Here is a 14759-nt window from a genome sequence, read left to right as displayed (position 1 = left end):
GGGGGGGTGGAGGGAAGGTGGGCGGGGAAGTCCATTCTCGCGGGCGGGGGTGGACAGCGACGAGAGAGACTGCTGCCGCGGGCGGTGCAAGTGTACCCCCCACCCTCCCCCCCGCCCCGTCCTCTCCCCTCCCTCCCACGCGCTGCCCCCGCCGTGGGAAGGGACTCCCAACCCCCCCCCGGCCCCCGTAGAAACACGTTCTGACCGGTGTCAGTGCTCCTAATTAACGCTGTTGTTGAATTACTTTCTCGTTGGGCTGGCGTCGCTGCTCGGGGACCCGCAGTTCCGGGGTGTAACTGTTTCCTGGTCTGCTGCTGAAGTGTGTCTGGGACTTGCTATTCCCGTTTCCCGCAGGATTCGGCGCTCCCATCCCTCCTCTCTAGCCAGCCGAGCTGGAGCCCTTCGCCGCTGCACTTCACAGCCCGGCACCTTAATGGAAACAGGAGTTGATGGTGGCCCGAGGTGACGTATGGCTGAGGAGCAGGCATCCCTCTTTGTTTTGCCACAGCTATCGGGATGGTAGCCTTCGGCAGGCCTTGTAGCTGGGATTTAAATTGCCTTAGGTCAAATGATCAGTTTCTCGAGTTAGAGCCTAAGGTGAGGTCTTTCGGGGCTTTAGCATTTCAGGAATATAATGCAGTAACATGACTCTTAAGTGTAGTCTAACGTACTTTGTTGGAAGAAGTTTTGTCAGGGAAAAGTATGACTCCAAAAAGGTTATCCTTAAATTACTAGAATCTGAAAAAGAAGTGATTGCAGCTGTTGATATTCCAAGCTAAAAGTTTCAGTCAGAACAATATAGATAGTAGTCTGTATTTTAAGCAATACACATGCTGTATTTGGCTTATACTTTGTAACAGTCGCCACATGAAATCTGTAACAGAATGAAATCGAAGCTTTTCTTTTAAAGGAATATGTTTACCTGATACTGTGCCTGTTTTGCAGATTCTTGTGGGGTTAAAAGATTTGAACTGCAGCTGAATAAAACTAGGCCTGAAGATTGAAGGATGGCAGCAAATCCTTCAGGACAAGGTAGGTTTTAATAATAAACATTCAAGGGGAAAGACTATGTGCAAAATGTCAGTGAAGTCACCAAAACCCTAAGCTTACTTTACAGAAAGAGTAGGAATTTTATGGAGAGGCGGGAAGATGGGCCTGAAAGTAGCAGAATGTGAGCAAGCCTTCTGGGAGAGGACAAACACATTAAATAGTTGAAATGCTCAAATGGTTGACCACTGGTGGCTGGGGAGCTCTGAATCACCTTGCATGCCTTCATGCTCGGGTCATGAAGTACCTATCATGCCCGTGGTGCTGTGGTTATTTCCTGAAGCATATTTCAGACACTTAGAACACTTAGCATTGAGCATGACTTGCAGCTTTTGTGCTCGGCATCAGGGAACAGCCAGCAGTCTTAATGTATTCCATGCTGTGATGGGAACAGCAAGACCCAGGCAGTAATAGCTGTCAAAGATAGATAGCAAGTGGTCAGGCCCAGGATGAAAAGCCAAGTGAAATCGTAATGCTAACTCGGATGAAATGTTTCTTTGCGTGATGACATATCTGAATTGCATCCATAAAATCGTTCAAGATGTGGAAACAGTCCATCTGTGTAGCTGAGCCACGTGTGTTGGAAGGAGCTGAGGGGTCGGGGTGGGCGTCACAACGTAAATTGAAGGTAGTAGGGTCTTAAATCGCCCTCTAGAGGTGCTTTTTGGAAGTCTTAGTGGATCCCTGAGGCTTGTCTCTTCCACGGAAGAGCTGAGGAGAAAAAACACTTGTCGGATATGCTCTTCACTTACTGGTTGTGAGAAATGAATTCAGAATTCAGTTTCCCAGCAACGTGAGGCTTCGTCATGCAAATTTGTGTCCTTATCTAGGAAAGCAGTCCCACAAAGCTGGGTGTAATTGATTCTGAAATGCTAATTGTTTGAAGGGGTACCAAATCACTTGTGTGGTTCCCTCCCTCTCCCCCCCACGATGTCCCTCTGCTTTCAAAACAAATACAGAAGAAATGTTTTGGTCCAAAAGACAGATTTTACTTGCTACTTGACAGAAAGAAGGTAGGCTTTGGAACACTCACTGAGCTTTTGTAAAGTCTTGAAAGAGGAATACTGCAGATTGCAGATAGTTGTCTTTGCAAATTTTAACTCTGAGAAGTTCTTGGTGTGCAATGGTAAATCTTGCTTTATTCTGTGATTACCAGGTCAGCATCATTGCAAGGAATAGAATGCTGTCATAGAGAGTTAAAAGCTATTTTTTCTTTACTGAGAAGTAGGATGGGATTTTAGTGCCAGCTTGCCTTTGCTTCCCTCCAAATTCCAGAGGCTGATAATTTAATAAAACCTTGGAATCTGCTTTTATACTTTGAGATACCTTTTAGTGACTCACTAAAGGAACTGTTTAATTATCATATGAAAACTATTTGCACTAAGCAGGCAAGAAACACTATCAAGTTTAAACACCCAAATGAGCCTATAAATAATGCACCTAGGAAAATTAGAAAGGAACAGGTAAATATGAGGAACAGTTCAAGGCTTCTATGTGTTTTTCTTGGATAGATGCAGTCTAGTAGTGAAAATGATTGAGACAAATACTGCATTTTCAGCTTGCTATATGGTACATGTATTGGTGCCATTCAAGCAATTCATTCTCTCATTTCCTTCTTTGTGGACAAAAGGAGTAGGGGTTTAGTGAAACACTCGCTGGAAGGGTTATGAATGTAGCACTTAGAACTGTAAGGATAAATTAAACATTGGCCTTCTACAGAGGTGGACTGTGTTCATAGTTTTTTATACAGAGTTGTTTCTTTCTCATTAATCAGCACTGGCTATTTTCTGAGGAGTTAATAGGAGTTTTCTGCTAATTGCAGACTTGGACTACAGAGGTTAAGATTTTGTGGACTGGACTTCCTTTAATTCATTGTCCTCTTAGGAAAGCACTCTTTTGATTAGAATTTCAAAGGTGAGGAGCTGCATATGAGTGCAGAAAAACCAAATAGAATTGAATTAAGCCTTACTTCAGGCTGTTAGTACCACATGGAACTGATTGTGTGAGACTGATTACAGCATTTAAAAGAAATGGAAAAGCTTTTAGCGTGCTGTGTATTGTCCACAAGATGAGCTCATAGACCCAAGTGGTACCTTGTGGTGGTGGTAGTAGGGAAATCAGCTTCTAAATTATAGAAATTACTTTCAGGTGCTTGGTAATACACTGCTTCTGCAGCAATACTTCACAGTACTTATGCAACATGCATTAATAAGGCTGCTCTTGTAATGCTTTTGCTGGTGCACAGCAAGGCCAGAGCACACGTTGTGTGTTACTAAATGAAAGACTCCGTGTGTGAGTTGTCCTAGAGGAAGCTCTCTGAGATGAGAGAAATGTGTCTGTGCTCAGGCAGGAACTCTCCTTTAGGTCCCCAAAGGTGGAAGAAGTGAAGGTCCTGCTTTGAACAGGGCTGAACTTTTCTGTAAAGAAGAGTTCTGGTACATTGGAAGAGCCAAGCTCTTGAAATATGTACAGAATTCTAAGCTTCAGGCTGTTAGCAATTCTAAAAGGTCTCTTTCTGTCCTGGAAGTTGTTTATCCTTTTGGCCTGAAGGTATGTGAGCGCATTCATGTAACAGTCTCAGCAGCTAGATTTAGAATTCTGTTCACTGAGTCTGTGTTAAAAAGGAAGGTTGTGCTGTTCTGTGTTGAATTATGTCATCATCTACATACTTTGCTGCTCTGCATCCGAGTTTGATCTTGTGGAAGCATAATACTTGAGAGCTGTAGGATTTTTCTCTCTTTCTGGAGAATTTTGTGGCCATAAAGCAGTCAATGACTGACATTCAGCTATGCATGTAGCTGTTTTCTGTAGGGACAGACAAAATGCAGATTTTTTTAGTAATTCAAGTTAATTTACTGAAATACTATACACCTTTTCTTTCACTGTCACACAGCATATATGAAAGCATATCTGAACATAAATTGTTACTGAAAAGTATTGATGTGCAGCAGACTATTAGATGATGTTTTGTGATGCCAGTAGCCATAAGCAGAAAAGGAATACAAAATACAGTTATTCCATCCTTTTTCCCAGCATTGTATGTTTAATAAGTTTAAGAGATTGCTGCCTCACTTCATGAAGGCTACCATTTATGAAAGCATGTGCTTCAGTAAAGAAATTGCTATGAAATGCTTTCTGAATTGAGCAGGCAGAACAGTGTGCAGTGATAGTGCTCTTCAATGTACAGAGCTCAGAGTAGACATCCAGCTTAGAAACCATTTTTCCAAGTAGTGTATCTTGAACACAAAGTGGCAGAGGGCTCTTTTGTGCTGTTACACATCTGTGGACAAATAATAAATAACGTGTATTAGGAACAATTTATATGTACTGTGAATTTGAAGCAACCAACGGATCAGGGAAAATATATGAGATGAAAAGCAAGAACTTTAAAGTAGATAAAAGTAATACTGTTTCTTGCCATGCAGAGTTAGCTAGTAGAACTAACTGACGTAGATAGCGGTGAGGTAGGGTGGTAGGATTAGGTGTTAGGATTAAGTTAAAGACTGGAGTTTGCTGTGAGCTCTTAAAGCTACCAGTATCACTGAGCAAGGCTTCAGCTTTCTCTAATTTTCTGCTTTTTGTAGGCAAAACATCAGTGCAAGTAAACTTCCAACTCCTGCACAGAGCACATAATACAGTGCTTTATGTCAGAAATAGAGGTGTCAGAAAGAACAGGTTTAAATTTTATATGTCCTGAGTCTGCTACCTTAGAGAGTAATCCGAGAATCCAGGTGCTCAGTTTGATATCTGACACTGCCGTTAATCTGTTTAGCTGCCTTGAACAGGTCATTGTGTGTCATGACTCTTGTATCTGCAGAGCAGACACGAATGTTAATGAACTGCAATATTCCTGAACTGTTCAAATTCAAAATAGTAGTGCAATTCAGCCCAGTTAAGGGAAGTCTAAACTTAAACTTTATTAAGAAGTTGCTGTGTTTGAAAATCTACACTTCCTTTAACAGATGAGAATCTGAGAATCTGGTCTCTACTACAGATGGCTTTTTTTTTTCCATGTCCGCATTTCCAGCACTAGAAAACAGAACAGACATCAAATCTACAGATGAAAAATTACTTCTTTATAATTGAAGGAGGAAACTTATGTAGGTGTTTCAAGTTGATCTTTATGGAAGCACTTTGGGGTCCTAGGCAGGGAAGAATCTAAATGGAAGTCTCGCTTTTGTATTGCCAGGTACGATGAATTATTTTGTAAGAATGCCAGATTTTCTCTATATGGTGGATTTCTAATGTCCCGCCCCTCCATTGTCAACTTTTAAATTAAGAGGTTTTACTTTGCACTTTAGAAAAATTTAAAATACCTGTAGGAACCTCACATTGCTCAGCTGAGGAGCATGAACACGTACCTATTGGATGTCGTCCTCCATTTTCTCAAGTAGGCTTTTTTCTACTTACTGTTAACAAACTTGTTTAAACAAATTAATTGTTCAGTACAGCAGGTTGCTGATGGACACTGTCTGAATTCTAGAGCAAAATACTATTTTGTTTTTTCTTTTTCAAACCTCTGTTAGTAGTAGAGGAATAGGAAAAGGAAGAAAAAATACTTGGCTTTCTTCTGAATCCCTCTAGAGTTTTTGCTATATGATACTAAAGCAAGACTCGTACTGAAATGGAAGATGGTGATAATCCTGCACAGTTTCTGATCACAGTTTAAAACCAGTGTTTAACATTTTATTCTTACACGTCTCAAGCCTTTCTGAATCATACCATCTGCTTCATGATAAATGTAAGCATATTTAGTCTTTATAAGTTGCTGTCAGCTAAAAAGTATTAAAAAGTAGTCTCATTTTTCTTGCCTCAATCACCATATCATCTAAATTCCAAGCATGTATTTAGATATACACGTCTCAGGATAAACAAGCACTAGCAGAAGGCTGCTGAGTAACATGTCAAGTATTAAGCTTTTTGGCTGAAAACTCCGTAGCATGAGCATACAGAGATGATGACTTTAGCTCAGACACTCTTAGAGATACTTTAGTCATCCTATTACAGCATTGTCTTCAGAATTTACAAGAAAGTAAAGTCTGGGCTAACTGAACTCAGAAATGTTGAATCTTAGCTTGTTGGCAAGATCTCTCAGCCTTTCTATCTCTTAGAGCACACATTCAGCTATGTTTTAATGTTTCAAACTCATTACCAGTGCAGGGTGTTCAAAAAAAGATAGAGTATAATACCTAAAGAGCAGAGAAACATTGAAGACCGGAATTAATACACTTAGAAAACAGTTTAAGTGGACCTAATGCCATGTGGGAAGGAGAGTTTAACAGATGGGAAAATAGCAATTAATTAAATTTAATTTTAAAATCTGTTAACAAATGTGAAGATGATAAAAATGTAAAAATGTATGTGTAAAAATCATAAGATTATTATGGGAGATCTTGCATAAAACCACAGTGAAATGTAATCAAATGACTGCTTCTTTTGAGAGCTCTGACACGAGGCTTAGAGGTGCGTATGTTAGGCATAGTAAACGCAAAAGGTGAGGGTTTGATAGCAAGGCAATACAGATGCAAATTATTATTTAGAGTTGAAGCTTTCTAGCTGATAATTGTCTCCTTCACTGAGCCATGCTGATGAAAAGAACACTGGATTATATAATGGAGCAGCAACAGAAGCTCTCAAAGGGAATGAACTTTGCATGCAGCTACTGAAAATAAATTTGATGTCATTTTACCTTGACATGCTAATACTCCCCTTAAGAGTTGCCCTGTCTGGCCTTCCTAAGAGCTTGTGGGCTACCATTTTTTTAATGTTATTACTAAAACCTAGCACTCGGGATGAGAGCAGGGGCACAACACACAGCAGTTCCCAATGGAAATTACTTTGACTTTTTGTATGAAGGAAATAAAGGAGATAACTTGACTTTTACATCTTTTTTTCCAGTGTAGTGGCTTGATATTTATAGAATAGCAGCAAATTAGAGATTAAAAAAAGTGTATATTCTTGACATGAAGAGTGCCCTTAGTGTCAGAGGTCTGTAAGAGTCAGCTCTGTATCTGTTCTCCTCGCTTGTGCTGTAGAAGCATACAGGGCGACAGCAGGGACTTCTGCATCTGTTTCTTTTGGTAGCCACAGTGAGATCCTTTACCATATAAGAGTCCTGTGTAAGTGTAGCAGTGTTGCCACATTTTCATTTAGAAGGCAACTTTGAAAATACACGAGTGGCAGTTACTTAAGACATTTTCTAAATTCCCATAGTCACTCTACTTCCTGACCGTTTCTCTAGTGTACAAGGTCTCTTTGGGAGAATGATGTACAAAGCAAGTAAAGGCCCCATGCTTGTACTTGTGTCCAGACAGTTTAATTTTGCTTCGCTGTTCCAACATTGTGGTCATACTCCATTGTGGTCATACTCAGAATAAGGGTAGTGTGAATATGGGACATGTGTATTTTAAAACTAAAACCTTTCTGCATAGATTATACAGAAAGTTACAATCTTTTATTCAAGCACATGTGCAAGCTTAGTGGTCATCTCATTTTTTCCTGTTACTTCTGTAAAACTTGTATAACAGTTTGAGTTCACCCACATGAGAGATTAGGCCCTGTGAGTATATTACGCCATTGTTACCATTGAGTTGTACATTCAGTGACTGCATTTTAAATCTAGAACCTGGTAAGTTTACTTTTTTTTGAAAGGCGAGTATTTGATCATGTACCTTGTTTATGGCTCCAGAGCTGGCTTGGGAAGGGGTAGGATCTAATTTGAGATAGAAAACCCTGTATTTTAAAATGTATTAATATGTATGATAGGTTAAGGAAGCTATTTCATGTTGTAAAACGGAAAAAGGAAAAATGAAACCTGTTTATTAATAACCTTTAAGATGGGTGCAAAGCTTTGAAGATGAGTGTATTCATCATAATGTCATATTGTACAGAGACTTTTAATTCCACAAGGTTAGAGTTGGGCCATAGAAATCAGGTAAATCTCTCTAATATTTTTCTGTCATTCCCACCAGGTTTCCAGAATAAAAATAGGGTTGCAATCCTGGCAGAACTAGACAAGGAGAAGAGAAAGTTACTTATGCAAAACCAGTCTTCCACAAATCACCCTGGAGCCAGGTATTTTACATTCTTAGATCTGTTTGGACATCACTGATTACATCAAAGGAAAAAAAATAGCAAGTGTGCTGTAAACGTACATAAACACTTATCAGAAGTGTTTTCTGACCATCTTCAATAACCAGTCAAAGAGACCTTGCACTTCAGGAACATATTAGTATTTGAAATTGTTTACAGACCCTGAATTTTGGCTTGCATAATTTCCGTTTGAGAGGGGGAGAAGCAGATATGCTTACTCGACTGTATTAAAGTCTACTTTAAAGAAGAATCAGGGAGCAGGCACTGAGAAAGCATTTAATTATTAAGCTAAAATACCCTAAGGAATGGAAGTAACAGACCATTAGGTTCAGGATACTGTGTCTTTAGAGAAGAACAGTTACGGCAAGGAGTGAGTTATCTTTGAAACTCCTTGTGTGCAAGACAAAGCCAGTTTATGTTACTGCAAATGGTCTTGTAAAAGATGCTGTGTTGTAAGGATGATTCTACACCGTAAGGTGTAATAATCTAATCTGAGTTTAAGAGTTGTCACTGGGATTTCTCCCACTTAAGACAAAAAAGATTAGATTTCTTTCACAAGTCAGTAGCTAGAAAATCACACACTGGTTTATGTGGAGAAATTGAGATAATTGAACATTTGGGTTAGCATGAAGTGAGTGCAGTGCCATATTCTAGACACACTGTTACATGCAGTATCTGTACAAGAGTCAAATACACTTGAGTACAGTCTGAGTGCTGCCTATGTCTTTTTTTCAAGCTGATTCTAGGTCACCTTTAATTCCTTCATACTGTCAAAAAGTGTGCAGAATATTTGAAATCGCCCGAGTTACATCTCTGAGTGACTTTGTGTACAGTTATTATTCAAGCAAACTTATTGATTAGAGAAGAAAATAGAAATATCATACTGTTATGTACACCCGCTGACTCGGGGCAACAGTGTTTCCATACTTCATTGGAAGTCTGGCAGAGTTTCAGGGAGTGCTTGTTTGCTTGCTTTTTTTCCTTATGGAAAATTAACACTATATGCTATTGAGTAGAATCAGAATTTACTAATTTTGAAGGGGGGCATGCGGGGGACTTAAAGCAGCATGCAGACTCTCTGCTTTGGCATGGTGGGCTGATGTGGTTTTTTTGACAAGCTGACAGATCTGTGGCCCAGATGTTGTGCCACACATGCCAGGGTTTTGGACCCCAGAGTTGTCAGAAATGAGACCACAGAAGTTCTGCAAACTTGACAGAAAAGAGCTTGATGTACCTAAAACCCAATAGTGGCATGGCCAGCATAAGGGTGAAAGGGTTAATTGATTTCTGGCCGTGGCATTATGGAAATCCTCTATCCAAGAAGAGAAGACCTCCCTTGAAAAGGGTCACCTTATGATGACACCTTAAAATTATCTACAGAAATCATACTGAAAAGTTAGAGGGTACAGAATTAAATGCAAAATAAATACCTTCAAAATAACTGAAAATAGTATGTTTAAAATAAACAGTAGTACTTTTCTCCATTGGTGAAGCTTATCTTAATATTTGTCATAAAATCTCTTCAGAGGATTGTTACTTAGCTTTCATTATGCATTTAGGTGTAGATTTGGCTAAAGTTCTTTTTGTGAGCATGGCTGCTTTTGAAAAACTGGTCTAAATCAGCTGTTGACATTGGAGCTGCTGGGAAAGGTCAGTTGATGAGTTTGCTTGTTGTCCTTCGTACTTTTATCTCTGTGACTGAGAAGAGCTGGGCTTTCAGCACCAGTCTTCAGAGACAATTTCAGAGGTAGTTGTGAGTTGCCTTGCGATACAGCTCTAACGGCAGTTCTCACTGATTTCTATCTCAAGGATGGCAGATCATGTTACTTAATACAGAGTTGGGAAAAAATATTCTGCTTTTTATTCTTTTTTGGTTAACAATGTGGACAAGCCTTAAGAGATAAAAGCCAAGAAAACCTATTTGGAAATTTTTATTTGAAACCTAATGTATGCTGCCCTGAACTAGATAAGCAAAATCAATTTTAGGTACTGTAAGCTATCATCAGAGGATCATTATTTCAGTTATGTCAATAGGAAGCTCCTTTACCATAAGCACTTATCTGCTGCCCACCTGCTGAAGAACTGAAGACTGCAGAGCTCTTGTTAGTGCTTCTGTTTATCACAGTTGTTTAGAACAGTCACTGGGTGACTGAGTAGTGGTGATAACACAAAGCTGTTGTTTTAAAAATTGCTGACATTGTATAATGTTGCACCCCAGTGGTTGCACTGACTTCAGTGGGACTCCAGCCATGAGCGAAATCCACAAAAGGCTTCAGGACCGTGAGTCTTCTGGGTTTATTTTGGCATCAGTTCTTTATGCTAGGTCAAATGATACAGCTATGGTCACTCTGTTTTCCTTTTCTCTCTAATGTTATCAAATAGTAATTCCAAACAATAGTTAACAATTGTCAAGCTGTGAGTCTATTTGACGATTTATTTAATCGTGAGCTGTGGAAGTCATAGGGTCTATGGCTAGAATGATAAGGACACATTTCTTTTCTGCAGTATGTATCATACCATCTTGGGTTTTTTTGCAGCATTGCACTTGCAAGATCACCGCTGAACAAGGATTTCCGTGATCATGCTGAGCAACAGCACATCGCAGCACAGCAGAAGGCTGCACTGCAGGTAAGCTGGTAGTCAGATAGAGTTAACTTGGCACTGTTTTAGACGTGCATCCCTCCAAAGAGCAGTCCTGCACCTAGAGAGGATGAAAAGCCCCTTTTAGAGGTTAGGTTCCGTACATTTCTGTATTTGTCACAAATGAAGAATCCTGGTCTGTGTTGGGACGAGTACTCTTCAGTATCTTCATCAGTGACATAGACAATGGAATCGAGTACGCCCTAAGCAAGTTTGCAGACAACGCCAAGCTGAGCGGTGCAGTTGACACGCCTGAGGGACCTGGACAAGCTCTGAAGGAATGGGCCAATGTGGACCTCATGAGGTTCAACAAGGCCAAGTGCAGAGTCCTGCACCTGGGTCGGGGCAACCCCTGGTGTTAGTACAGTCTGGAGGATGAAGGGACTAGGAGCAGCCTTGCCAAGAAGGGCTTGGGGGTATGGGTGGGTGAAAAGCTGGACAGCAGCTGGCAAGGTGCGCTTGCAGTGCAGAAGGCCAGTCGTCTCCTGGGCTGCATCCAAAGCAGCATGGCCAGCAGGGCCAGGGAGGGGATTCTGCCCCTGTACTGCACTCTAGTGAGACCCCACCTGGAGTCCTGCATCCAGCTCTGGAGCCCTCAGCACAGGAAAAACATGGACCTGTTGGAGCGGGTCCAGAGGAGGCCACAAAAATGATCCAAGGGATGGAAAACCTCTGAGGACAGGCTGAGAGAGTTGGAGTTCTTGAGCCTGGAGAAGAGAAGACTCCGGGGAGACCTTATTGCATCCTTCCAGTACTTAAAGGGGGCTTGTAAGAAAAATGGGGACAGACTTTTTAGCAGGGCCTCTTGCAACCAAACAAGGGTTAATGGTTTTAAACTAAAAGAGGGCAGATTTAGACTAGATCTAAGTCAGAAATTTTTCCCAATGAGGGTGATGAGACACTGGCACAGGTTGCCCAGAGAGGTGGTAGATGCCCCATCCCTGTCAATCCCTGGACGGGGCTCTGAGCAACCTGATCTAGTTGAATATGTCCCTGTTCATTGCAGGGGATTGGACTAGATGACCTTTAAAGGTCTCTTCCAACCCAAAGATTCTATGATTCTATGAAGTTTCTTCTGTTACGATGAAAGCTTAAATCTATCAGCTTATTATCCCTCAATATCATTGTAAGAATGTAGCCTACAGTATCACCACAGCTGTTTTGTACATCTTGGTCAAGAGTCAGTTTCATCATACTTCTGAATGCCTCATGAAATGTAGGGAGAGCTATCCACATGGTTTTTGTTGAACCTGAGTAGATGCCAAGTAAATACAGGTGTGAAAGATTTGGAACACGTGTTTGTACATTTACAGACTTCTATTTGCTGCTATTTTCTTCATGTCAGGTGAGGCTGATTTTGGTGTTGAAGTTGTAAATTGAGCAGGAAAGCAGCACATGGCTGCCACCTGCCTTCCTGGCACTCTGGACTCTTACGTCACTGATTTGGCAGAGGGCACAGGAATGGGAAAAAATGTTAAGATGCAAACTAGCAACGCTGTTCATGTATCCTATGCCTTGCTGTGTTTGTATTGCCCAGTAAAGGCCCCAGATTGCTTCTCCTGAAATGAATGGGAGCAGAAGTGAGCTCTGGCTGGTGTCCTGTGTTGATCACAGAACATCATAGGCTGGAAAGATCCTCTGTAGGTTTCTAGTCCAGTGGCCTGCTCAAAGAATGGCTAACAGCAGTGCTATAACACATTGGTCAGGGCATGGTCCTATCAAGTTTTGAAGCTCTCCAGGAATGGACTTCTCACAGCCTTTTGTGGCTCTGAGTGTCTCTGTCGTCTTTATTGTCACTGGGTATCTGAAAACAGCTTAAGATCTCCCCTCAGCTTTATCTTCTTACAAGAAACTCAGTCTTTTCACCATCCCCTTGGACACTGAGAGTTCCAGCCCAGCCCCCAGCCATCTCTTTGGGTCTGTGTTGGACTCCCTCCAGTTTGCATCTCAAACCAAACACAGTATTGCAAATGCAGCCTCATGGGTAATGTCCCTTGGTCTGCCGGCTGTGCTGTTGCTGGTAGCCTTTATCACTGCAAGGGCACATGGCTGGCTCAGGCTAAATTTGATACCACTAGGGCTTTTCACTCCTGGTGGCAGGAAGGAAGATGTAGGCTGTCTAGCTTACTGGAGTCCGGTCTTTGAACTGGGAAGAACTTTACAAAGGTTGTCCAGAGACGTAAGCAGCAGTTGCCCTCCTTAGGTGAACAAGCACATTTACATCACATGAGCAGAAGGCTGGTGTCTCATGTTGTACAGGAGTGTGTCTGGTCATGTGTCATTTGTACATGCAGCCTCTGGTTGTGTGATACTACTGGCAGCTACACCTCTGGCAGCTGTCACATACCAAGACCTGTAAGTTGCTTATAGATGGGAGTGGAAGGGAGAGTGGTCAGGAGTTCATTACCACTCTCCCTACCTCCACGGGATTTACTGAGAAAGGAGCAGCAGGGAGTGGCCAAGTTAATTCCCTTGATGGGCCCTGTTCAGGTGTGGCTGATCTAAAATGCTGTTTCTGAATTTGACTACCAGAGTTGAAGAGCAGACTGGGACAAATAATTAATGCTGCAGAAGCTATAATGTCTTGAATTATATCAGCGCTGTGGGGAGTTACTCTTTCACAAATGTTTTTCTCTTTCTAGCACGCACACGCACATTCCTCAGGATACTTCATAACTCAAGACTCTGCATTTGGAAATCTTATTCTTCCTGTCTTACCTCGACTTGAGGCAGAATGAGGAATGTTGTTTCTCAGAACTGCAAGGTCTGCTTTTTGTCCATAGCAGGAACTGTCTGACCTTTTAATTTCTTTACTTATCTTAAAACCTATTTTTTTTTTTCTGGATTTTTGTGATTACCTTCTGGGAGTGCGAGCTCTAATGATGAAAAAGCAATGTTACTGAACAGTGGTTTTTTTTATCCTGTATTTCTGTTCCTCTGTAAGGTCAAAGTCAGATGTAAGAATTCCTTGGTGTGTGAAATGCATAGCGCTTGCTCTTCCCTGTTTCTGTGCTTCCTTTAAATAAATGTCCAAACCAGAGTCATCAAGAGATGCACACTCTCTCAGCATTTGTGTTTCCTATTATTGTATGTAGGCACTATATTTGACTCTCATTAAAGACAGAAGTTACTTTTGTCCATCAAAACAGACATGAATTTATCAAATGCATCAGTCAGTTTTTTTTTCCTGTATGCAGGAACATTGCTAGTGTACTGTTTGCTGTTGTAGTATCATCTGGTCTCAAATCCCTAGATACGTGTGCCTGCCTCTTATTTTGTTTTGTGAAATATGAAAATGAATTGAAGTGGGGGAAAAGCAGTTGTTTCAAACAGTGTTTTAAAAGACAGCATAAAAGCAGTTTAAAAGGTCATATTTTTCTAGTCATACCTTTTTCAATACTTAGTGTGTTTCATTTTGTTTGCTTTTTTCCTTGCTCTTTTCATCTGTGGTAACCAATTCCATGTCCATACTGAAAGGAAATCTGTTGATCTTAGGGTAAATTATTTTGGAATTGTGATCATGCTACCACGATAAAGTAACTTAGAGTGAAAAGTAGTCCTTACATAGATGTTCTTGTATCTCCACAGCCTTACTAATACAATTATACTAGTACATTTATTGCTTTGCCTATGGAGGCAAGTTTTAGAAAACAAAAAAACCCCAAAGAACTTAAGTGAGAACCAGAAATCAGAAATCATCTGTTAAATTGGTGCCCATTTGAAGCAGCTCTGTCCTTAGCAGAAACTTAGCTGTGCCATGAGGTTTCCAGGGTTGTAGTCTACAGATTTCTTTAGTGACATTTAGGGAATCCTGTTTCCATCTGCAGGAGACTGCCTGAACCCAGTAAGCATTGCTGAACTGTAAGCAGTGTTAACAATTCCATTCCTCATTGAGTAAGAAAACAGAGCAAAGGCCCAGAGATCAGTGCAGGTTTGAGGAAAATGCCACCACTTTCATATACCTCAGCTGGGCACAGACC

The 14759-nt window shown here is 41.0% G+C and overlaps 1 protein-coding gene across 1 annotated transcript; it reads left to right on the top strand.

The window, feature by feature from the left end:
• Nucleotides 1-1007: 1007 nt before the first annotated feature.
• Nucleotides 1008-13880, top strand: INIP (INTS3 and NABP interacting protein; the record flags this gene model as incomplete). Its single annotated transcript, XM_082013710.1, has 4 exons — nucleotides 1008-1032; nucleotides 8019-8121; nucleotides 10677-10767; nucleotides 13422-13880. 4 exons carry the CDS (start codon nucleotides 1008-1010, stop codon nucleotides 13515-13517), a joined length of 315 nt encoding a protein of 104 aa, XP_081869836.1. The 3' UTR covers nucleotides 13518-13880.
• Between the last annotated feature and the right edge of the window lie 879 nt (nucleotides 13881-14759).

Source organism: Phaethon aethereus (genome assembly GCF_964289735.1).
Source record: "Phaethon aethereus genome assembly, chromosome: Z".
NCBI classification, from domain to species: Eukaryota; Metazoa; Chordata; class Aves; order Phaethontiformes; family Phaethontidae; genus Phaethon; species Phaethon aethereus.
This window is presented reverse-complemented; position numbering and strand designations above follow the sequence as displayed.